Source organism: Aulostomus chinensis, chromosome 5 (genome assembly GCF_037954235.1).
Source record: "Aulostomus chinensis isolate RoL2024-O1b breed Wild chromosome 5, RoL_Achi_v1.0, whole genome shotgun sequence".
Taxonomy (NCBI): Eukaryota; Metazoa; Chordata; class Actinopteri; order Syngnathiformes; family Aulostomidae; genus Aulostomus; species Aulostomus chinensis.
In genome coordinates this window covers 29,790,483-29,816,345 of record NC_141324.1, presented here as the reverse complement: position 1 = coordinate 29,816,345, position 25,863 = coordinate 29,790,483, and the positions used below count along the sequence as shown (strand labels likewise).

The 25,863-nt window shown below is 44.7% G+C and overlaps 1 protein-coding gene and 1 long non-coding RNA gene across 2 annotated transcripts in view; one reads left to right on the top strand and one right to left on the bottom strand.

The window, feature by feature from the left end:
• Positions 1–25,613, top strand: part of LOC147262115 (contactin-associated protein-like 4) — a 91,695-nt gene extending 66,082 nt beyond the window's left edge. Inside the window, exons 15-24 of the mRNA XM_086204519.1 lie at positions 1,053–1,180; positions 1,622–1,792; positions 3,434–3,652; positions 9,671–9,910; positions 11,501–11,725; positions 13,794–13,927; positions 16,017–16,104; positions 20,800–21,018; positions 22,952–23,023; positions 24,609–25,613. Coding sequence (XP_086060645.1) covers positions 1,053–1,180; positions 1,622–1,792; positions 3,434–3,652; positions 9,671–9,910; positions 11,501–11,725; positions 13,794–13,927; positions 16,017–16,104; positions 20,800–21,018; positions 22,952–23,023; positions 24,609–24,805 — 1,693 coding nt within the window. The 3' untranslated portion in view covers positions 24,806–25,613. The remainder of the gene's footprint in view (positions 1–1,052; positions 1,181–1,621; positions 1,793–3,433; positions 3,653–9,670; positions 9,911–11,500; positions 11,726–13,793; positions 13,928–16,016; positions 16,105–20,799; positions 21,019–22,951; positions 23,024–24,608) is intronic.
• Positions 8,803–14,356, bottom strand: LOC147262116 (uncharacterized). Its single transcript, XR_015115967.1, has 3 exons — positions 13,991–14,356; positions 11,458–11,613; positions 8,803–9,929 (listed from the first exon to the last, which is right to left on the bottom strand). It is a non-coding gene; the product is annotated as an uncharacterized LOC147262116 (long non-coding RNA).
• Positions 25,614–25,863: the final 250 nt, after the last annotated feature.

Below are 25,863 nucleotides of genomic sequence, written 5' to 3'. Positions count from 1 at the left end.
AAGTGACAGAAATAGTTGTGTCAAGAATGAAAAAAAAGCTAGTTAGAAAGAGAGAGGGAGAACAGGCTGTGGGTGGGGTTTTTTTTTTCCTCACCTCTGCACGCCTCGGCAATCACTGCAAGGAGGGATTGGACAGAAAAGTGTAGGAGTGTGTGCGTGTGTTTGTGAGTCTGTGTGTGCGTGCGTGCGTGCGTGCATGCGTGTGTGTGTGTCTTGGGGGGTGAAACGACCTTCAGAAGCAGTTCTAAGTAAGAATACTGGCCCCTTCAAGAAAAAAGACAACGTGTTCTGGATAAAATAAACTGAGTGGAATGGAATATAATCCACAAGACGAAACAGGAAGCTGCTCTCGTGATGAATTCCAACATAATGAGAAGCAACACAATACGTGATTGTGAGGCAGGAGGGGAACGGCGTAAGACTTAGGAGGGTTCCAGCGAATCTCTCAATGTTCAAGCCACGTAGGGACGTTATTGTCATGATTCAGCGGAAGAAAGTGAATGTGCAAGACGATCGGGACATTTTCAGGCGTGTCTCTGGAGACAAGACGGAGTGTTTAGGGAGAGATGTCACGTCATTTTGAGCCCTTAACGCGACCTTTACGTCAGTGTTGTCAAGGGTTCGCCTCTGATGATGTCTTTGCAGAGGAGCAGATGATCCCTGCGATCTACAGCCAGCCTGTCGTGCTCTGTTCTCACGGTCTCTCCATCCAAGCGAGAGGCGAGTGTGCGACCATGAAGACCGGCTAGCAGCTTTTGCTCTTCATCTTTGTAGGCTGTTCTGAACAATCTAACTGTGCAGCGCTGAGCAATGTTGAAATGTCTTCAGAAACATAGGTGTAGAGTTCTGCTGGCTTGTAAAATGAGACTGTGTGTTAGATGGGCGCCGTGTTGGAAACCAGGGCAGTGCCCAATAGTGTAGGACGCCAACAATGACATCATCTGCTCTTTGAATATGCTCAGATTTACTGGATGTAATAATTTTTAAGAAATCCTGCCAATGTTTCCTGAGAATACGTTGAACTGACGTGACCCCCGGTCACCCTCTTGCAGGACTGAGGACTCGGGCTTGCTCACCCACAAGGAGAGCCTCCCTGTGAGGTCTCTGCTTCTCGGTGACATCCAGAGGCCGGGGTCGGAGGCCGCCTACAGGGTGGGACCCCTTCGTTGTCATGGAGACAGTAAGTCCTGCTGCGGTTGCTTGGTTACATTTGATGGTGACACACAGGAAACGCAACTCCAAGGGTTGTTTTTGAGAAACAAATTTGTAAATGAGTCAGTATTTCTGGGAGACTAATTCTCTCAGGTCTACTGCTGATATGGAAATACAAGAAAATATGTTCCTCCCGTCTCACGTCCACGCAAAACACAAACTGTTTAATGAACAATAAGTCAGTATTGGGTTGCTAATTATCAGTAGCATTTAAGTCATTTTTCCTTGTCAGTTTTCACACCTCTTCTCATTAACAGCAGGAGTCGATACATCAGAGTAGCGCCACTTTTTCTTCCGTCAGTTATTTAAAGTTGCAGCCTTTTAATAACTAAACGTGCTTCATAACAAGTTTGGAAGTTTGTTTACGCCAGGATTTCCCTCTGAAAATCTCCATTTTTCTCTTTCTCAGAGAGTTTCTGGAACGCCGCGTTTTTCGACAAGGAGACGTCGTACCTTCACTTTCCCACCTTCCACGGAGAGCTTAGCGCAGATGTTTCCTTCCTGTTCAAAACCACAGCTTCGTCTGGTGTGTTCCTGGAAAACCTGGGGATCAAAGATTTCATCCGTATCGAACTGAGCTGTGAGTAAGAGCCGCAGGGTGAAGATTTAATCCGGATTAAAGGGATGTGTCAGTGAAACCTGGGAGTCAACGTCTTAAAGCGTTTCTGTGTAAAACCCAAAGGTTGCAGACTTTCTCTCTATCAATCCATCCTGAAGGGGAAATTATTTATTTAAAGTTGAACTTGCCTGCCTTGACTTAAGTTGTGAATGTCACAAAAACAGAGCCACTCCAACTAAACGAAAGGTGTTAATCTGCCTCTGCAATGGGTTGAAACAGAAAAGGGCTTTTTACAAGCTGTTGCTCCTCAGCTGCACATTGCAGTCTAAAAGCCTCTGCATTATATTTTGTTCTACGAGGCTTTGCCATGATTTGAGTGAGGAACTTAATGTGTTTACAGTATATTTGGACAGCTATTGAACGATGTGTAACAGAAGATGTGAGTGTTATGAAATGAAAAACTGCTCTCCCAGTTACAATTCTGTGTTAACTGTCCTTTTGCCTCTTGACGGATGCCAAATCTAATATGTGAAATGAATAAAAATCAATCACAAAGTCTTTTGCTGACTCATCCTGCTCTCCGGGGGCGTGTGCTATTTGGGCGTCCAGTCCCCGCCTCTTTCATCTGTCAGCCTCTAACTCGCTCCTAATTTTATCATCCGCGGCTCTCTGTTGACCTGAACTCTTAAGATAATCATTCAGCATCCAGTGCTCAGTGAGTCCTCCCTCCGTTTGAGTGCTAAGAACAGAGCTGGTTGAGTTCAGCTTAGTTTAGCATAAAAACAGGAAGCAGGAGAGCAAAAGCTCACCTGGTACTGTCCAGACTGAGTAGTTAACCATTTTTTAATCTTGCACGTGTAAGCAGAACACAAAAGGAAATTAAAAAATTGACACGTTGCATCTTTTCAGGAATCTGAAAGGCCCGTGGAGCATTTAGTTGGAGGTGGTTGTGGAAGTGAGAGCGGAGGAGACTGAAATGGTTCGCTTCGATGCTGGAGTCTTCTTTCATTACTGCGCTGTGATAGTATGTAGTACTTTTCAGTGTAGTTACCGAGCAGTCATTTTGAGTTTGATGTTGTTAACTTTTTTGCAACAACGTGGCTGGAGTTTTAATGTCGTATCTTCACAACTTAAAACGCAGTCTTATCCACGTGGCTCTTGAAGCTCCCTCAGCCCACTTCCCCTGTTTGGTTTGCTGTTTTTGTTTTTGTTCTATATTTTGCCTTTTTCCCAGAGATGGGATTTGAAGGGACACGGAGAAGCTGATACAGGGACACAGCTGCACCTCGGGGGAAATCATAGTCATTGTGGTTGTTCCAGCTCTGAATACTGCTGCTCTGTTGTCTCAGATCGCAAGTTACTGTCGGAAGCCGAGATATTGTTTCATCTTGGTCTGTGCTCACAGTAATACGTCTGCTCCGACCAAAGCATGAAGAACGAGGGTTTGTTTTGGAGAAGCCTAAACCAACCAAAATCCTCCTCTTCTGTTGGAATGAACATAATGAACATAAACAGGAATTTTATGAGCTGAGGTGACCTTTTTAGTAAAGGTTTAACGATCTGTAGTGTAGTGACATGTGGGAGGGTTGCTGTTGGCGATGCTTTTTATTCAGTGCTGGTATTGTGATATTAATTTATTATCCTTCCTCTCAACCCCCTCAGCCTCCACTCAGGTGGTCTTCTCCTTCGATGTTGGTAACGGGCCTCTGGAGGTTGGCGTGGAATCGAGCGTCCCGCTGAACGACAACCGGTGGCATCGAGTCCGAGCTGAGCGCAACGTCAAGGAGGCGTCGCTACGATTGGACGAACTTCCTGCCGCCACTCAGGAGGCTCCAGCTGACGGACACTTCCACCTGCAGCTCAACAGCCAGCTGTTCATAGGTGAGGAGGTGACCAAGGTGTTGGGTTGACACCTAATTCGTCTCTGCATGAGTTATGTGTGCGTTTTGGCTGTGGCATGAGCGTAACCTTTCCCAGCCAGCTGATACTTTAAATGGTGTATCCAGCAAAGTTTGAGAAACAAATGTTTTTCTGCTCTTTTCTTGTTTGTCTGTCTAAAAGATAATAGAACTCTTTTCCCCCTGTGAGTCTCCTCATAACCGAGAGTCTTAACTCTGTCTGACACACCGTAAAAACAACAGCAGTTATTACTGCAAGGAGCATTATTACTTTTGTGCACAAAAAGGGTTGTAATGAGGTTTAATTGCGAAATCGGAGAGGCTATAGTTAAAGTGACTGCATGTTTGGTTTTAAAGAGATTATAAACAAATCACTACAGTTTGATGGCACGAAAAGCTGCATTACAAAATGCTTGTAAATGTAGTAGTCTGATGCATTTCATGGAGAGAGAACCCACTGCACGTTCCCTCCACCAAACCCATAAGAACATATCATGTTTGGGGATTAGTAGCCGGCTGTATCGTGGCTCGTGGTCCTCCAGACTTGGATGAAATCTTCAGAAAAGGGATCCTTTTATTCCCATGCTAATCTGCTATTGGCAAAATCCTGCTGTCTGATCAGCAGTATTGGACACGAGGAATCCTGAGTCTACACATTCATTGTTCAGGGCTTTGACTACCTCTTTATCCACACTATAAACACTTGGTAAACTGGCAGTGAAGCACCGCGACGGCACATTGAGCAGCTCTGACCTCAGACACCGTTGCAGGGAATTCTGAAGTGCTAAATGACAGCAGCTGCTCAGCACTTCTTGGTATAAAAGCACTGAGTTGATGGTTTTTGATCAGTAAATAAGAATCTTTGAACAAATAAGCACCCAGCAGGGAACGGTGATATGTGAACACACACAGCACAGAGAAATGTTTCAACTCAACCACCAACGTTTTCCACCAGTTTGATAACTTCAGCTAAAATTAACTTCAACCAACAAACTAGTTTTGTCCCCTCTATAATCAAAGATATGTCAGTTACATCCTACCACGAAATACAAAAACTCGTTCAACTTTAGTTCTTCCAACCAGTTTTTTTCCGTATTGTTTTATAAATTAAGCGTTTGATTACAGCACCTTTAATTTGTTGTCTTACAACTCCTTCTGCAAGTGCATGACAGAAGAAAAAGTGAGCGTTCAGCCAACAAAGAAAGAGTTCTCCTGCACTCCTCACTTATTTGGATCAAAAAATAACTCTTCTACAGGTTCATCAATCTACGTGAATTCAAATGTGTCCGTGAAATAATCTCTACATGTAGATGAATAAACAATAACGGAGGTTTTTACCCTCCGCTGAACAAATTAAACGGCCTCCCTGGAAAACCTATTGTTCTTATTCGCTGCTGTTCTCAGGAGTATGAGGACTACACTACTTCTAGATACGACCGGCGGCGTGCCGCGATACAACATCCCAACCTCCGCTACTGGTCACAACACAGTCGAGAATAAATCCAACGCTTCGAGTTTATTTAATATTCTCGGTGTAAAGGTCCCTTTTATTGTATTTGCTCATCTTACAGGTACTCAAATACACTTCCCCTTACTGTCTGATTTATTTTCCAAGCGTGTTATGTGAGTAGGGAAGGTGATTCAAAATCCTGAACCAAGGTGGAGGAAAATTGAGTTGTCAAGCCAAATTTATTAAAGTTACTCCAACTTCAATTTAGTTTCAAATCAGCCAAAGCATTAAAACCTCTGGCAGGTTTTGTACTGAGTAAGAGCCCTGCAATAAATCCCCCTTCATGAGCTTTAGGGTATATAATTGTGTATTTTTTCTTTTTAACGTGTCCTTTTGGAGGCTGTAGTTTGTGGTACTGGCTTATACTGGGAGGGGTTCTTAATATTTGACAGTTAAACCCAGTACAGTTCAACAACACGCCGTCTAAATGACCATCAGAATACATCAACACGTCTCTCAAACAGAGCTGAACTTGAACTGCATGATGTGATTGATTCCTGTACATCGGAGAGTGAAGCAGAAGGTCAGTCGCGTGGTCGTCCGTCAACCTTCCCAGACTCTTCCAAACAAACTTCATCGGTTCTGCAGACCCGCTTACCTCCACCCCATCACCTCCATTCTCATTGCTCTCTCTGTTTTTACATCTGTCAGGATTGAAAAAACTAAATCCAGTCATTTTCAAGCTTTATTGTTTTCTGAATATTATGTGTTTCACCACATATCAGTAAACACACACGGTGGAGTGAAAACAAACCAGCCAGCAGTGATGAGATTGGAAGGCGGCGGCGGCGGCTGGGAACCGAGGTGCATATTGATCGGCCGAATATACTCGATCGATAACAGCAGCCGGTTACAGAACAGCCAGCAGGTGTCCAGCATCAGAATGAATATAAATATCGTCACCTTCTTAAAATAACTGCCTAAGTCGTTTTTGACAAAACTAACATTTGTTTTTTGCCCAAAACAACTTCTCATAATGTTTTGTCTCCAGTTTTTTTGTGTTTTCTGAAAAACTTGAATGAAACGACTTATTAGGGATTATTTTAAGAGGAAGATGATGTGTTTTCCCGTGATGAGCAGCACAGCACGCTGGAACAAGGCTGAGGACTTGCATGTGTTGGAATGGAAATGTGCTGCTATTCATCCCAGGGTTGTTTCCTGTGACTGTACACCTCCGTCCCTCAGCAGCGCCGCGCTGTCTTACAGTGCCCTTGAGGAACCAGTAAACCCGAGTGAGCAAAACCTGTCGGTTAGAATGACTCCATTGATGAGTGAAAATCTTTACTAAAGTCATAACTAGAGGTTTCTAACCTCAGAGATTAAGAATGAAAAAGTAAACCCAACACCAGAATGATCCTTTAAACGCAGACTGAGGAAATGTTTGGAATTCAACGGATAGAAGTCGAGTTGTAAAAGAAACGGGACGCCGCAGAGGCTGGAGTATCTCGACTCATTGTCAAGCTTGACAGCGAAACCTTGACATATCTTTTAAAGCTCTTAGTTACTAAAGCAGCCTCTCTCTTTCAAAATGTGCTCAAACCAGAACAGGGTACCTGAGCGATGCCTCGAACCTGATCCGACTCCCTGCAGACTCTCACCAGATGATGCAACTGTTCTTGCAGTATCCCTGGAGGGGCTGCAGGGAAACCAGAGTGCTGTTACATCTCATTTCTGTGTTCCAGGCTTGTTGTGCATCTGACCAGCTGCACAAATTGATTATTACTATACACACTTTCCCTGCTTATTTGCGAGCACACAATCCCTCCCTCTACACACACACACACACACGCGCCGCTGACTTGTGTGGACTCACAAGCTTTAGCAGAGACTTGTTTAAATTCAAATAATCTCATTGTATTTGTGTCTTGTGAAGCAAACTGTTCCACTGTTTGAATTCTAAGCCACTGTGTTGCTGTGTATAAATTCTTAAGCCATATTTCAATGTACACTATTTATGAGCTTTAATCCTACCTTTATTTATAAGGCAGTTAATTCCGTTGTTTTAATAAGCCTTGCATGGATTTCCACGGCGTCGGTTCATCCTCCAGCTGCTTTATGGCGGTGAATATTGCATGTGTTATTGTCCACGTGCAGCAGTTTTGCTGGAGATTGCAGTGAATGCAGAAATCACTTCCTTTGTGAAGGGTTATCACAATCAGGTTTCTTTTCCCCCTGGTTTGCAGTCTTTCTTCATTGGTGCTGCTGTTTAATGATGGATGTGCTCCTTCCGCTCCGCCTCGGCGTGCAGACAAAGCCCTTGCCCCTGTACAGTAGCTGGATTATGATGATTTCCTTTGTCTTGGCTGCTCATATATCTATATATCCCTGGAAGAGTCGATGTGTGATGATTCGGCAGGATCCAGGCGAGTCAGGGCTAGCTGGTTATCCGTGTTGACTGATGTGTTCTCTCCTCCTGCCGTCTTTGCTTTGCTACTAAACACATGTTTACACAGTTTTTGTGGAAATTGGCTGTCAGTAGCCTACATGTGAGCTTCCTTTTGGATTTTATACAAAACAAACCCTTCAAATCAGAGAGAACCTGGTACTGGTGCACTGGAACCAGCGTGATTGAAGTACTGATATTTTCTTGGTGTGTGTGTGCAGCATCAGAACCTGACCGCTGGTTGATCAGATGATCTGCCCGTCAGGATGTTATCGACGTGGCCGAGGCTCTCGATGCTTCCGATTCTCTAATTTTGCCCTGTTTTCTTTCTTCGAATGCATTCAGAATTAAAACACATTTTCTTCTCAGCGACTGTCGCAGAAAGAAACATGAAACAAAGAGATTTAAAAAAAAAAACACTTCACATCTTTGTCTCTGTCCTTGGGTTCATCAAATGCTTTCTTTCTTTTTAATCAATAAAAAGGGTCTGAAAAAAAACAAACTCCTTAACCGCCATCCGGTCTTAAAGGAAGGAGAATCCGTACGCCACATCAGGGCAGGACTACTTTGTATGCGCAGTCACGTAAGCTCCAACACACAAACAGTACTACTCAGTACACACTTCTCATGTTGGGAGTACAAACTGAGCTGGTGGGTTCTCTAATGCTGCTGCCCCGCTGGTGTTCCTCCGGTCAGAGGAGGAGTTCCTCTGTATTGGGATTCTTTGATGTATTCTTTCATCTCCACATAACAAGTGTGATTAAATATTCACATGATAATGTACTTCTCCACAGAAGATACGAGTACTATGTACATACACACTACATAGAACCGATAGAAGTCGCAATGGTGGGAAGAAAGTTATTCTTGGACAGCAGGAACGCTTTTTCCCTTCAATGTGTGTCTAATGGATGAGGTTTGAAGAAGCTGTTCTCCTCGTTCCTTCTTGGGTTCTGTGCAGGTTCTACGGCTTCCTCCCACAGATGATAGTGGGACTGGAAACCTGTCCAGGGTGTCCCACTTCACTAGACTGTGTCCTGAACACAATCTAGTACATAGAGAATCAAGTATTCCATGAGGCTCACACCGTACAGACGGCTGCAATTAAAGACTTGTTTAAGGAGGGAACTGAAGAATGAGGTGGAATAAAAACAAAAGTGTGGATTTGTATTTATTCATTGAACCTACAATGAACGAGGTTCGTTCCAGCCAGATTACAAGATCTCCAGATGAGGGCTGTCGGCGTGTCACCTCCATCAAACACGATTAATTCAAAGAGTCCCAGAATCTGCACCCCGATGTTAACACCTGCTTGCTTTCAGTGGGCTTCAGAAAATCACTCCTGGTCCTGTTGTGTCAGAGGAAATTTCATATCTTGTGTTGCCATACTGGCTCATTAATTTAAATTAATCCAATCAAAGCCGAGAGAGGAGGCCTAGAGGAGGGTTTAACAGCGCTCGGTGATTTATGGTTGGGAAAAAGCTGCTGCTGCTCTGCTGCTGCTGAACCACAGCAAGTGTGTCAGCTTCAAACTTGGAGAACAAAGAGCTGCCAAGTTTGTTCTCTGAGCACAATAAGAGGCTCAATCTATGATCTGCTACAGAAAGATGAGGTTGTCATCCCTGAACAAAGCAAACAATACTGGCTGTGCTTCCTCTTAGCGAGTGTGTACCATGTCGGACATCGACATTTGTGGTTGAAGTACTGAGAAATAAGCATATAGCAGAATGAGTGCTGGACGGGCTGACAGACGTACAGGTACCAGCCAGCAGCCAGCGTGGCATTATCTGACAGATAGCTGATGAAAGTCCTGTCCCCAAAAATGATTCCACCCACAGCCTGCCGTCTCACTGCTCTTTCATTGTGTTATTTCAAGAGAAGTGTTGACAGTTTCAAGCTTCTGGAGAAGCAGAGGCGGCGTGAGGATCTTCTGCAGATACTGGGAGGAGAAATGAGAAAGGGAGGGAAGCAAATATACGATGCAGAACAAAAAGAAATGAGAGGAAGCCTGTGACAAAGAGGACACAGTCAGCTATGGAACACTTGATGCTTCTTGGTTGGACAAATATTTACATCCTGTAAATGCATGCGATGGTTGTGTGTTGTAGGAGGCACGGCGTCCAGGCAGAAGGGCTTCCGGGGTTGTATTCGCTCTCTGCAGCTGAACGGCGTGACCCTGGACCTGGAGGAGAGGGCCAAGATCACACCGGGCGTCCAGCCCGGCTGCCCGGGTCACTGCAGCAGCTACGGCTCGCTCTGCCAGAACCGCGGCCGCTGTGTGGAGAGAGAGAACGGCTTCGACTGTGACTGCAGCCTGTCAGCCTACACCGGAGTCTTCTGTCACACAGGTACGCCCGCATGTCCATCCTGCACAGAGGGACAGACTGTGGTTTTGCTGGTAATTAAATCTGCAGCCATTCTGACAAGACTACTAATAACAGGGAAGTTAACAATTCATGTGCACACAAATAGTCTTGTCTAAAGCTCCCAGATGTGTTTGTTCCTCCCGCGTTACTTCTCTGGGACTCCAGAATGCAGAAAGAGCCAGCCACGTGTATCCAGCTTGGAGATAATGGCAGCAGAACTGCGAAGAAATGTCAGTGTACAAACCCTCAATAACATCGTCCGCTATAATTCACGTCTTCTTTAAGCTCTGTAACCTGGAGCTCAGCTAAAAACGAGCTAACTAGAACACCTTTGGTTGGGTCCTAGCATAAACTAGCGACCACCTGACGCATTCAGCAGAACCAAGTCACTCGTGCTAGTCCACGTCTTTTATGTTAGCGCCCAACTGTGATTGTTGTAGTTCTTTGTTTAGTCAAATGGATTATACCAGACAATTAGTCTGAAAGTTTGGAAAAAGACATTGCTGGATAGTTTTTCGGTTGTTAGCCAACAGTCTTAACTCATATTTAGCCTCAAGCTAAACATACATGGCTGTCTCTTTCTGCATTGTGGAGTCACAAGGCGGTAATGCAGGAGGGAAAAAAGGACTTTGTAAGCTCACAAGACCTATTTGTGAGTACACAATATACTTTTTGGGTGAAGTATGGCTGTAAGGCTCGTCTCTAAATGGAACAGAACCTTTATGAATGCCATTAGCGCCCGAGTTTACCTGTTAATGGCCGCGGTGAAAAAGGTCGGTTGGGTTTTTGGCCGCTTGACAGCAGAGTAACTGCTTCCCATTTGTAGGCCCAGTAGAAGATCATTAGCAGTAAAGTGCGCTTTTCTTTTTGTCTATTTGGCAAATGTATCCAATATTAACTCTAAAGATATTTTGGTCTCCACCAACTCTCTTTAGCTGCTAGTTGCTCGATGCACCTTCCTCACTAACTAATTGCCGACTTTATCATACTGTTGCTGGTGGTCAGGTAGCACACGGGGGGGGGGGGTATCAAAGCTTGTTGTCTGAAATCAGATGAAAGGTGATTGATAGCAGCTGCAGGCGAAAGAGAAACGAGCTCAAATGGCTTGTTGTGACAGAGGATGAACTTAGGGGCTGCATAAAGGGCCAGTATCGGCATAGAGGGATAATTTTACACTGTCACCTTAGATCCGTCTTGCCTCTAATTACATTTTCTGGCCATCTACCTGCAGTAGATGGCGCTACTGAGCCCCTTGTGAGAGAGAACTGCATCTCTAGGTCCAACAACAAGGCAGACTTAGGAGCACTGTAGTCAGGTAGAGGAGGAGGAGGGTGAGCTGGTCACCTGATCGAGTATTTTTTTTTATCGTATGCAGTAAAAGTAATAATATGGGGCGAGTGAAATATGCAGAAATTAGATTCACCTGATAATGAGCTTATGGTGTTAAACATGTATTTTAACAAGCTGAGTCAATCACCCAAGAAAAAAATGGTCTCCAAGTGTTGACATGCAGTTTGACGCTCCGTCACCTCAATGAAACGTCATGTCTGATCCGCGGTGTTCCTCCTCCAGAGGTGTCGGCCAGCTTCAGCTCAGAAACCTCCGTCAGCTACACCTTCAAGGAGCCCTACGAGCTGAGCAGGAACAGCAGCGCCCTGCCGTCCTCCATCTTCTCCGACACGACCCTGAGGGGGGAGAACGTCTCGCTGAGCTTCAGGACCAACCAGAGTCCCACCCTGCTGCTCTACGTCAGCTCCTACTACAGGGAGTACCTGGCCCTGCTCATCAACAAGCACGGTGAGGAGGAAGCTCACAAGGCTTTCACTTTGAGGGACTTTGTTTGTGGCTGTTGAGGCTTGAAGTGGACTCTTCAACTTCTTTGTCGGCTCCCTGCTCTGTTTTGTTCCTCTTGCTGGTAGTTGTTCGACGGAAGATTAATGCTCTGGCGTGTGGAGTTTCCTGCTCCTCCTCCTCTCCTCCTCAATCTTTCACCTTTCACAACTCCCACAGTTTTCCTGTGTCTCTCCTCACTTTGCCTTGTTGTTTTCTCCTCTCAGTTTTGCCCTTTTTGTTGGTGAATTACTCCATAATACACAAATAAAACCAAACCATGTATATGACTAACACCAGGAGGCAAACATGTACAAACGTAACGATACAAGTTGCAACTCACATATTACATGGTATGTACACACAGCTATACAAGCATGCATACAAGAACATACATGACAAATACTATCGATAATTGCAATACAAAAATGACAGAAAATTTTCGTGATTATTTAAATTTAATATTTCATCCTTTAGCGGAAAATATAGAGGACTTTTAAACTACGATATTACAGCTTAATCACATCTCAGGAGCCCAACTTCCCTGCAGGTTCAACTCCATTTTTTATCTAAATGTGTTTAAATAATCATGTTTAAATAAATAAACTCCAAACCGACTTATCCGAAGAACCAGTCTGCGCATCTTAAAGTAGTCTGGAAAGTGTCGTTTTTCCCTCAAATTTTTTTATTTATTTATAGGCTCCTCCTCCGCTATGCTCCCCGGGTTTACCAGATCCATACGGATCCCTGAGATCCTTCTTCTCCCCAGGTTCACGCCGTCAGCCTCTACTGCTTTTTAATCTGTCCACCTTGGCCAGCCATTATGTTTTATCTCTGGCTGACTACAGAAAAGCTCTCCGGCCTTATGGTGGAGACCTGATGAGCGATACTGTGGGGGTGGTCTGTTAATGTAATACTGCAGAATAAAACAGCTGAAAACTTGCTTATGTGTTCTAGTAGCTTTTGTATTCAATGATTATGCCCGGCTTTTAGGAGAAGAAGGAGGCACTTTGAATTTAAATTTACATTTTCAGCATTTGGGACTCTAATAAAACTGGCACTTTGCAGCTAGATTAGCTGTAAATTGATTTTTTTTTCTTCCTGGTGTTAATGGCTCGGAGAACGCTGATGGACAGCGAGGCATTAAGGTTTCATGCTGACCGTGAAGTCATCAGGTAAAGGCACTTGTCCTGAAGTGTCCAATTAAATCCCTGAGAGCTTGTTCTTGTTTGTCCTAAGATGGCTCATTTTGTTTTAAACCCCACAGCAGTTGCACCTCCTCCCCAACGCAACCTCTTAAAGCCCCTTCTCAAGAACTGTTATCAGAGCAGCAGCAGGTAGCCAAGGGTCCTCTCACAATAGACAATTAATTCTCTCTACCTTTGTAGGAAAAGCAGGCGTTATTGTGCACATAATACCTGCTATAAAAAGCCACTTTCGAACAATCCGTATTCCTTATCCTCAGACACGACCGGGCTTTTGTTCAATCTGCCATTAATACGTAACACTTAATGAGTTGGATTCAATCAGATTAGCGGTGTTATCTTCATTGTCAAATCTTAGTACATCCACATCTTTAGAGTATTCAGATTTATCTTCGAAGGATTAAAAAGTGTTTAGATGAATCACAGCAGATATAAACCAAATTTGTGCTTCGCCAAACATGCTTCAAATGCTTTTGTTTGGGACTGAAATCTTGCGTATTAGTTCAAAATGTTTGTAACCTTGGTGAGTCTGGAACATTTGTTGAATTTAAAAATGATAATGCCCAGAACAGAAAAGATTTTGATAAACAAAATAAGCCTGAAAATGTTGGAAAAGTCCTTGAAATGTCCTTCATCTTGAATATTAGCGGAGTAAAGTGTTTTTGGCTCAGTTATGACCAACAGGGAGGTTGGGTTTATTTTTTTGGGCAATATTTTCTTACTTCAATACACGTCGATGTATCCAACCACGTAGCTTGTCATTAATTTTAGTTAAACATAGGTTTTGTTTTAGAAAAAATACATAAGACGTCTTTATTGTTTGTGTGAAGATGAGCTGGAGGTGAGATACAAGTTGGACAGCAGCAGAGAGGCCGAAGTGTTGCGGAGCAGAGTGAGGAGCCTAGCTAACGGACAGCTACACACCGTTAGCATCAGGAGACTGGCCGACTCTGTATCTGTTCAGGTAACACACACACACACACACACACACACACACACGGTTCTAATTAAATATGAAGACACTCACCAGTCTTTGCAAGTACTTGTCCGTGACAGTTTCTGCTATTATAAGTGGTAAAAAAGGAGACGCTGGTGCCTTCAAAACTGTTCATCTGGCGTTAAACTGTCCTGGTAGCTCATCATAGGAGGGGCCGAGATTGGAACGGTGTTCACCTTGGTTTTGCGTTCCTATCGATGTTGATCAGAACCGACAAATAGGCTCGTCTGCTGCCCAGGAGAGAATGCTGATTAACTCCTTCCCATTCCAGACAAAAGCACGTTGTTAGTGGAGCTAATGTGGCGCAATTCTCCTTATCACAAGTCAGTACATAATAACCACAATGATTAGCAGTTAATTTAAGCTGAAAATTGATTTATAATGTTGCTCTAAGTATTTGAGTCATAAACAGATGTTGTTGACTTTCTAGTACAGACAGTTTTTTTCCCCTTTTGTCCAGAAAATACAAAACACACGCTTCAGTTGCTTTAGAGAGTCCAAGCATGAGAAACATCCGCTACTTCTCAAGGGCGCACATTATATTCTTTCCTGATAAATGAATGGCACTGGAACAGATGTAGAGTCCAGGCCCAGCAGTTCATCGCCTCCGAGTGTGTTGTGGAACCGTCATATTCATCTCTGTAATAAATCCCCAGTCAGCACTTTGTTCAGCCACCAACAGCTGCTGACCTGAGTTCAGCTGCAGCAGGGCAGCGGAGACAAACTGCACATTTAAAGAGTCAGAGATATATGAAGCATCTTCATCATATCTCGATCTACCCAATCGCTTCATCTTGTTTCCAGCAGCCTTAGGTGATATATGGAGTAAACCGCCGCTAACCAGGCCTCCATAGCACGAATGTGTTTATAATCGTCCGCAGCGCGGGATGGAACGCAAGGTGACCCGGTGCGTTTGCAGCCACCTGATTCACCGAGTGGAGATGCTACAGTGAAATATGAGGCGCCGCTCAGCTTATCAGTTCCTCATCATACTGAATCATTACATTGTTAGTACCTCATAGCGGGGAGGTCAGTCTGGAACAAGATCTTTCTGCTGCTGCACGGCCAGATTTAGATCAAATAGTTTAGCTCTCAACCTCTCAACTTTTTGTTTTTTTTTCGGAAGCCCTCAATGAGCTTCCTTCCCGCTCTACTTGTTATTCTTGCGTGATTAACAACAATCTTATTAAAAGCAAAGACTTGAGAGTTGTTGTTTTTTTTTTTTGTCAGATTATCTTAGACCAATTGTTGTCTGCTGTTTCTCAACAGGAACACGCAGTACAGGCAGATGGTGTTGATTGTTTTTTTTGTCTTTGGTTCACAAATACAGTTTTTCACATGATGGCATCAATCGTCCCACATCGTAAATGGATCCATCATAATGTTGTAGTGTGTGTGTGTGTGTGTGTGTGTGTTGGCAGGCTAATGTGTCCTGTGCAAAACCCAAAACAAAAGGTTTAGTTTTTTTCCCAAGTCAACAAAACACTACAGGAGTTTAACAGTAAGAGGAGTCGCTTGGATCTCCCTCACAACTGAAGTCAATGAAGACCAGTATTTTAAAGATTAAAAAAAAAAATCTATATAAAACCACAAAACTGCTCGGTACTGCTGATCTGACTCGGCCGTGTCATAACACAAAAGGGGTTTGTGAGATGTTTGAAGTTTTCAACAAAATACCAACTTTGCTCTGCCTCATTGGAATGAGCCTATTTGCACAGCTTCTCACACGCTGCACTGGGCACCAAAATACCACAAAGCCAAGAAAAGCAAGCTTGTCACCGCCAGGAAACGCCAAGCTGCCGGAGCGCTGTTTGCACTGTATTGTTGTGCAGCCCCAGCCTCCACTCACACCACACAGACTATAATTTCAAAACCCACTGGTACAATTGCCATGAAATTTGCTGAGCAACTTTGTCCTCTGCAGCGATGGAACTTGTTCTAGCATCACCCCATGAGCCTTTTCCTTTGTGTCGGCTCATTGCTAGAAATCCTATCTAAAGGTGCAACAGGAAACAAGGTTTGCTAAAATCAATTTTAAATAATTACCTCCTTACAGATCGACCAAAATGCCAGAGAAGACTTCAATCTGACGTCCGACAGAGACTTCGGCGGCATCAAGTCTTTGGTGATGGGCAGAGTTCACGGTAAGTGTGGAGGAATAAAAGCAGATTCCAGCCTTTATAGCTACGGAGCAATCAGACTCACACTCGTTTTTACAGCAGCTCTGAGCCGCACCGCCTCGTCTCCTACACGGCTCGGGAATATTTGGAGAACTAAATGTAGCTGCAGCTGTGTGAGATGAAAATATTATGCAAATCGTATAAAAGAGAAGTCGGAGGCAAACTAATAGGAAAGTGAATCCTCCCACTGAAGTTGCCTATATTGTGTATAATTGCTTTAAAAAAAAAAAGCACATGATCAAGTGACTGAAGCTTTAGTGGGTTACTGTGAATATTGTGAAGCTGAATCAAGTCACAACTGCTAAATCTGTCACTTACCGACCTGATGACACCCCAAAAATGCCATCCGTTTGTGGACTATTTTGAAGTTAAGAGGGATAATTCACCCTAGAATGAAATATTCTGTCATTGTCTGCTCACTCTCCCGCTGATGGAGGTTCTGGTGAAGTACTTGAATCCAGTAATACTGCTGTTTGCAGTGTCACAGGAAAATGTGTTGCAATAATGTCCGGAAGAGGTGAGTGGCGCATTTACCAAACGTGAAAATTATTCCAAAACAAAACCACAATGGCAGGGAGCTCCGGTGACAAGTGAGGCTGCTTCATGGTCTAATTTTTCGGTGGCTTTGGTGCCAGAGAGCAACAAAGAGGGAAGAGGTCGGCTGGATTCTGTCCTGTAGCCCGTCTGCTGTGATCGGCTGGTGCGTACTCTCGTGAAACACTCGTAGACGTTCACTCGACTCCGCCCTCCCACCTGAAACTGATGACCTGAGTAACTGAAACTGGCAAATAGAAAAGGAAATCTGAATATCGCCCTGGCTGCACCTGACACCTTTTCAATGGTATCCTGAAAGATATGTGTTGAAAAAGCTGCTAATATTTCAAAAAAATAAAAACTGCAGGGCTCCAAACAGACGAATTGCTGCTTGTTTACTGGATTTATTCTTGTAGAAATGAGCCTGGGTGTTCCTGCCGTGTGGTGGTTTGAGTGTTGTGAACATCACGTACGGTAAACAACCCTGTGTAGTAACAGAGCGAGGAAGGAAAAAAAAATGCGCGGTTGCTAAGCAGGGAATGTCGGTGTTGAAGTGTGAAGACGCTTCACTGTGAAGCACCTGAGGAGATTTTCCTCTCCCCGTCGGAGGGTTAAACCGCTGCTTCGTGGTGAGTCCTGGAGAGCGACTTGTAACAGAGTGGAGTGATACAGTAATTGGTTCTGTCATGACTTATTCATATTCTCTTTGAGCGGATCCACCGCGGACGGGCTCAGATATCAGCCGCTAATAAGATGAGGTGCTGAGGGTCTGCAGGCCTCTGAGAAGACATCGAGTACAGCAGTCAGGGACAGGCTGGTCACCAGGGTCACATGACCACAGAAAGACCAGGATTTTAAGACTGAAATGGAAAAACAGTTCTTGGAATTTTGAGGTTTTACTCAGGTTGGTACTTCCAGAGAACCTCTTAGTCGTTTAACGATTCATTCATGTAATGACAATTTCAATTTGTGTAATTAAAAAGATTTTAAATGAAATCCAAACATTTTTTTCCTCTTTTTGTCAAACAATATTGCACAAGCTTAATTAGTTTAATCAGAAAATGTTATCTGGTAAATTCAGACCCTGTATATGATTGAAAACTGCATTTCCAATTCCTACCTAAGCTGTTTCCTCACCTGAACGTTTGTAGTGACAGGTGACAGGCAGGTGATTTTCATCGTCGTTCTACCTCAGCAGCGCTCAAAACGCTTCCCAGTGTTGCCTCATTCTTCCGTTCCCACGAATGCTGCCACAGAAGGTACCAACCAGGACTGAACCAGCAACCCTTCGGTTACTCGACACTCACTGTTCTTCAGTGAAAGTAGGCTAAGCTAAACTAGCTAGCTACTCAAGTGAAACACTGCTGACAAACTTGAACCCTGAAAGCACTGATTTGTTTTGCTCATGAAATGAAATATGAATAATTTTAGCCACAAAATTTGAATAGAAACGGAAAAAAAAAAAGATTAGTGGTAGAAAATAATCACATTCAAACATTTTCTGAGTTCAAATCTTGACCATTTAGGCCAGTTTGTTGTCCTTGCTGAGAGCCGTAGACAGCCGTCCTAAACAAACAGCTCTGCCGAGCCCAGAAGCAGACTTGAATCACGTTCCCTCCCTTTAATTGAGCCATCCAAACACACGCAGAGACACAAAGTGATGGATACCTCTCCCTTTCTCATCGCATTACTCTAGAGAAACATCAGTCACTGCTGAAAGTGTAAAACATAATGAAAAAACAATGTTTTAGTATACAGCGGAACATAAACTGAACTTTATTGTGAAAGAGCAGCATTATTTGTCATGATAAGACTGCAGATGGCAGGAAATGGCACTTTTAGATGTTTGCTAAATTGAAATGTACCTGCTTTCCTCCCCATGCCTGTCAATAATCTTGCAACTTCATTCTTGATAATAACCAGGCGTTTGTGCTTGCGGCGTAACCTCTCCAGATTCCCCTTTACGTTCTTACTCAGCTCCATGTGTCTTAACCCCGTCATGTCAACATGTGACCGCACCTCCCATCTGCCAGATGAGAATCAGAAAAGCAGCAGGAAAGTGGATATTCTGTCGCATCCTGCCAGTGCCGTCATCCATCAGCCTAGTTAATGGACCTGGAAGGAATACAGCGGGGGGGAGGTGGAGGAGTTGGTGGGGGGGTGATGGAGTGAAGTGCTGTAGCCGCGTGTTGCCTCTCGCTCTGCTGCTGCTGCTTGATTCAGCCGATCTCATCAACATGCAGATGTGTCCTGGTAGAAGCGCCGTCGCCTATCAGTCATGTGAGCAGACACTGATGCAGCTGGTTACAGTGGTGATGTCGACTTCCCCGGCTGCTGTTGAGGAGGAGTGGGGGTGAATAATGAATGAATTTAAGTCAATAAAATGAGCAGACAGGCGCCAGTGTACACATCTGACTTGTGGAGTGATAAAGTGCTGAATCATTGATAATCTGTCTACTGTAATATGGGTGTATATGAGGTTATGTGCGAGTACTAATCGTTAAAATCAATAAACTGCCACTTTTGCACATCAGTATTACAAGGAAAGGAGCAGCAGTCAATGAAGCTGTCTGTGATTCACAAAGGAGGTGACGCGCCATCACTGGAGAATTCACTGTGACTCCATACTAAAGAACCTGGCGTCGAACGGGTTTTGGGTTCTAAACTTGGTCCCTTATCGTGCTATAAGACCATGTCCCTACACATATTTAGAGAACAGCGCCTCCGAAATATTGCTGCCGTTCTGTGACATTCAAGGTTTCCATTTAATTAACCTGGGCTCCTTCCTTCCTCGTTACTGGATTAATCTACAAATGAGTGTCGCTGTCTCGAGACAGATTCCTGCTTTTGTTGTTACGGTTCAGCATTTTGGGAAATTGGCTTTTAAACTCACAAGTGTCTTTATTGCCCTGTACATGGAAATTAGCTGCAGCACGGATACACACAAAACTTAAAAATATACAAAGTGCACAAAACCCTAATGGACCACTACATCCTGAGTAGGCAGAATTGTAGGAGTTTGTCAAAGTACAGTAGTCATATAGTAGAGTACTGCAAGGATGACGGGTTTTTTGACGGATTGCCATGACTTCCCTCCACCAACAATCAAACACTTATGAGACTTTCAAACTTTGCTCAGCAGGGTTCTAAACAAACACCACACTGATATTTTTTAAGTGTTATTGCAATTGTTGAAAGTGAAAAGCCAACATTACGCTACCAACAAATTACATCACGGACGCAGGACTTCATCGTCACTGTAATTAGCCTAATGCCAACTAGCATTTTAGCATTGTCATTGCAACACAGTCACGCCAGCACAGGAGTATAAATGCCCGTAATGATGTAGTCGGCGTTCTGATGATCCATCCATCCATCCATTGTCTTCCGCTTATTCCTGTTAAGGGTCGTGGGGGGTGGAGCCTATCCCAGCGGCTATGGGCGAGAGGCGGGGTTCACCCTGGACAGGTCACCAGTCCATGGCAGGGCCAACACATAGAGACAGACAACCATTGGCTCTCCCAGCCACGCCTACGGTCAATTTAGAGTCTGGATTAACCTGGTCCCTCTTGATGTCTTTGGACTGTGGAGGAAGCTGGAGTACCAGAGAGAACCCAGCAGGAACAGGGAGAACATGGAGACTCACTCAGAAAGATCCCGTGCCCGAGCCGGGACTCGGACCCGGAACCTTCTTGCTGTGAGGCGACAGTGCTGACCACTGCACCACCGTGCTGCCCCGTTCTGATGATAACAATCTGTCTGTCTGAGACGTCAGCTTTCTGGCCAAATTATCGTGCCAGAGTTGTCGCGCCTGAAGCTTGTTGTTGAGAACAATAGCTGAATATTTATGGCTCTCTGTTAGCCCAATGCTAGCAGGTTTGCTACCGCTGGTTCACACAGGAAGAGGAATATTAAAACTGATTTTAATATCTTTAGTTTTAGACACATTTAACAACACCACGATAGAAAATTGTCAACCTCAGGCCCTTTCCAGAGTGAGAACAAAGCCACTTTGATGTCCACGCAGTTTTTCAGGTTAAGCTGACAAGATATAATTAGCTAACAATCAGAAGTTGTTTATTTTGGAAAGAGGCTATTAGTTCTTTTCTTTTTTTTGCACTTCAGATTCTGATGACCTGGATCCAGATTTGGCCCAACTGGCCTCCCTCGGTTTCACCGGATGTCTGTCTGTGGTTCACTTCAACTCCCTCACCCCTCTGAAAGCGGCTCTGTTCCACCGGGACGCCGGCCCCGTCGTCATCACCGGACCACTGGTCCAGTCCAACTGCGGCTCTCCAGCCTCAGCCAATCACTACGCATCGGAGAACACACACACCCTGTCAGGTAAGATGGACAAGTACTGCAGTTAATTAAGAACAAGATGATCAATTTCCAGGTGCAGAGAGAGTCGATGTGTTTGGGGTTCCTAAAGGGGGGAACAATTTCAGAAACAGTGGGCTTGTTCTGTGGATGTGGGCTGGAGAGACTAGGATCTAAATGTAAGAGAGATTATGGGAACAAAAACCTGATAGGGTTTTGATACGAGGATGTCATATTTTACTGTCCGGGTTCAATTTTCTGCCCTGTGGTTTTAATATCTTCCATCACAGCACACAGGTCGGATTCTTCTTGTTTGTTTTTGTTGATGCAATGATTAGAGTTGGAGCCGTCTGTGCTGCACCAGCAGGCTGTCATCGATCTGGTCTTGAATGTGATAATGAAGCGGCCTTATGTGTTCTCACTCTGAGACGGGAGTGCGTGAGGGTGGGCCTCAGTGGTGTGAGTATTTTTCAAACTGGACCCTTCATTGTTTGACAGCACAGTTTAACAAGGTTTCCATTTAATTAACCTGTGCAGCTTCTGTCCTTGTGAGAGGATTAATCTACAAATGAGTGTCAAAAGTCCTGCATTCGTATCAGAAGTTCAGCATTTTGTAAAATTAGCTTATTTGCTCTCAAAGTTCAAGGTGTCTCTAATAGTGTTGAAAGGGAAATTAGTTTGCTGCCAAAATTTACACAAAACTTAATGGATTATTTTCATCCGTGCTTTGGTCAAAAAAGCTAATAGGAAATACAAAAGAAAATGTCTGTGCTTAGCAAGCATGGCAGCCACCTGCATGAGAGTCTGAGAGAGAGAGAGAGCTTGTTGTTGTCGGCGAGCTGCTCCGATCGTTATCAGCGTCTGGTGATGTCTTTCAAGGATCCGACATCGATGGATGTTGTCACATGGTCCCTTTGGTCTGAAGAACATCTGCAGCACAGCGATGTCGAGCAGTGAGGCAAAATCTACTGACAGTGTGCCGTCCATGCTGGTGGTCGGTTTTAGGGACCCGGGCCTGGTCCTGCGTACACTTGACACCAAAGTCCAGTTCATTTGATTAGCGTGAAAGCTACATGCACAAAAGAACCGTAACTGACGTGCAACCAACCTCCAACTCCTCCGTTTCCCCGCTTCAGTTTAATCTGGCTCAAAGAAATACAGGTGCCATGACAAGCCAAGACCTCGTCGACACCCAAATCATCATTTCCAGCAGTTCCTCAAAGTTGCAGTGGACTAAATGCGAATGTCAAGCGAATGATGAAAATAATCTGAGGCTTTCAGTGACAAACTGGGACAAACTTATTTAGGAGCAAGGGGCGGGTCAGGAGGCTGTCTTCTCTCTGCTCCTTTCCACCCAGGGCTTTGTGAACTGCTCAGCGCTCGATACGTGAATGATCCTCGGACTGTGACTCCCACAGTTGCCCCATGTCACTGCATCACGGCCGTTTGTTGGTATTTGCCCGTAGCGCTCTGGCTGTAGTGGAACGATAGGAATTATTTTGGTCCATATTGATCCTTTGGGCCCAGGATGAAAACACTGGATGGTTGTGGAATTTAATCCGCCCAGTTGGTCTTCCTTTAAGCAGCTAATCATTAAGTTTCACAATAAATGCAGCCATGTGGCAGCAGTCTGACTGGGCGGGCCTGCTCCAGGGGAAGTGATGCAATGATTAGCAGCTTCTCATTTTCTTTTCTTACATACAGTGAGCTGATAGGCTACCTTGTTGAGGTGACTAATGACGATGTGCTTGATGAGCTAATCAGTTTGGACCACAGACGGGAGTTTCCAGACATGTCTCTCCTCTGGTCTTGTTGCTGTCATGGAGACCCAGCGCCTGTGGGCGCCGCCATCCTGCTTGGCAACGCCTCTTCATCTGTCAGCTCTTGGTTCTTCGGATTTTCATTTCTTTCTGCTTCCTTTTCTGTCTCCTTGTCTCCTACTGTCTCTCTGCTGTAGACCAGTCGGGGTCAGTGGGTTCAGGTCAACCTCTAGTCAATGCCATCCGGACCGACTCGGCTCTGATCGGAGGTACTGAACTGTCCCACCATCTCACACTCTACTGGAACATGTTTGTTAATGAAGGTAAAGTCATAGATGACGCGCCGCTGCTTCGTTAATGACAGACATTCCACTGAAAGCAAGCAAAGGTAACGAACGAGGTGGACCCCCCCAAAAAAATCCATCAAAAATAAATTAGATTTTTTTTGCACCTGTGTGAGGTCAGACTGATTGAGAGTGAAGATAGCGGGGCTGCTGTAAACATGCAGATAGGAAGTGAAAGAGTCGAAATTCATTCAAAACAGTCCATTAAATCAGTCGGGCTGTGTGTCGCAGTCACAAAGGACAGCCGAACTAATTACAGCTCTGCTGAAATGACTCGGCTGAGGGAGAAACTTTATCTTCAAATGCATGTTTTAAAACCAAAGTCATATATTGCAAAATTAATTCAAGCTATATTTTAGAATTCCAATTATATGAAACTTTCTCTGAATAATGAAATGAGCTGAACGGAAGAGTCCAAATGTGTGAAATTGGGTTCAGTGTGTGTTAAAGTTAGATTAGCGGAATGACCCGTGGGAGGGGCTCAACAGTGACCCGCCCAGGGAGGAGGCGACGGGCTCCTCGCCTGAAGAAGGTCCTCGACCCGGGTGACTGCAGACCCCTGTGGTGGATTAATTGGACAGAGATTTAGCGGGTCAGCAAGCAGTTTAATCCAGGCTAGCCCAGCAACCATCAGGTCCGCATACCTGATCTGGGACTCGATGGGAGGGTGAGACTTCAGAATATTCTCCTGGTGTCACTGACACCGTCATCATGTCTGAGTCTCTGGTGATGAAGCAAATGAAATCTGATTTTCATCCAACAGTGGAGAGACGCGTGCTAGCAATGATCTGATCTGCATTAATACCACTGAACCCATCAGGACTTCCTGGACTAGAACTGGACCGCATCGGATAGGAACACAACAAGGCACATAGATTGTAGGAGGGTTGAAGTGAGGACAGGACCAGGAGGTCAGGCCCGTGTATCTGGACCCGTGGTGGGTGCTTTGCTCGTGGTCATAAAGACGCTTGCGTTGTTTCACCAGGACAATAAAGTTGATTATTTACTATTTGAGTGAAGATTTTCCCGCACGTTCAATCGTCGATTTCAAGTCTTGTTCAGCGCGGCGCGATGTAGCTGAGTGAACTCTGGTCCCGGTGAGAGTGAGAGTGGGGGGGGGGGGAATCCTTTCAATTATCTGTTCTTTAAATGATCTAAAAAAGAGAGTTCTACTAATTTAGAGGTATAGTTAATTAATTAAGGTTTGCATCCAGAGTCAATCTGGGATGTGTGGTTATAAGAATTAAAAGTTTCAGAACTTCTTAAGACTGCATATGGTGTCTCATCCATGAACGCCTGGAGTAAAACTGCTGGTTTTACTCCAGGCGTTCAACCCGCACAGACTCTGAATGGTGGGAAAGAATCAACCCTGGCAAATATTTCCCTTCTGCTCGGAGTGTCTGTGGCGAGCGAAGGCGGGGTGGAGCCTAATCACTGGAGGGACTTGCAGGGATGAGGCTGGAGCGCTGCACCACGACCACAGGTGTGAACGTGTTTGTCTCCGGTGCAGGTGTCATAGCGGTGGTCATCTTTGTGATTGTGGCCGGCCTGGCGGTAACGGCCAGATTCCTCTACCGGAGAAAAGAGACGTATCGAAACCAGGAAGTGAAGGGGGTCAAACAGGAGGACAGCCAAGATTTGCCTTTCAACAACCAGACGGACTCCCAGAACGCCTCCGGCGAAAACCCCAAGGAGTATTTCATTTAGAGGTCGGGACCTCCTGACCACAGCGGCGTTGAAGCTGAGGACTTGACACTGTGCTCAGAGCCACACGGACATTTATCTACTGACAGCGGCTCCACCGTTTCCATGGAGAGCAGAGAACAGTAGAGTTTGGTCTCCTCTGTCTATAGTGTACATAGGACAAGCGGGCCGGAGGTGTTGATATTCTTGTTTGCACATATTAAAAGATGTAAATGTGGAAGCAACGTCAACAGTAACGTCTTGCTAATGTCATATTGAAAGGATGTTGTTTTTTTTTGTCTTTTTCTTCTGATCCAGATTATTCAAATCCAACTTTATTCCAGTGAAACAGGGTGCTCGTTATCGTGGCGGGAGTCATATTGCTGATGCACCTCTTTTTTTTCTTTTCTTTCTTACAAGCATGACGATAATTGGAAGTGAAAATGCTCGACCCACAGTGTATTTGGGTCGAGGTTCTTTATTTATTGGATTGTACTTGTGGTGATGTTGTTTCTGTTGAGGGCAGTGATTTGGAGGAATATCAGGATGCACTATTTACAGGCTGCTGAAGCCTGGACAGGCGTCAACCTTAGCTCACGTGTCAGGAGTTTTGAGTGCTTCCTAGTCAGCACATGAATGACTGTACACAATCAGAGATTTTCTCCCAGCAGCACTGTGCTACCACGTATCGATTAACGCCGCCGCCACGAGCAGAAAGATAAAATGACACTCACATTTACTTTTGATCAATATTCAGATCGCGGTTATTCATTGGAAGAAGGGACACAATATATTTGTTGCACTAAGATTTACAATAAAAAAGTGTACTGCTTTCATGTTGTAATACAAAGAGACTGCTCTTTATTCTTAGTCAGTGGTGCCTGTGGCTTGGCTTGGCTAGGCTAGGCTAGCAGCGCTAGCATTGATGCTAGCTCTACCAGACACGGTGATGCCCACGGTTTGGCTGAGGTGAAAAACCTTTCACCCATATTTTCGCAGGTTAGCCAGCTGGCTGCTACGCTCCCTGCTGTTTCGATGGAGGAGCTGCATCTCTTTAAGAGTGGACAGGACTGCCACCTGCT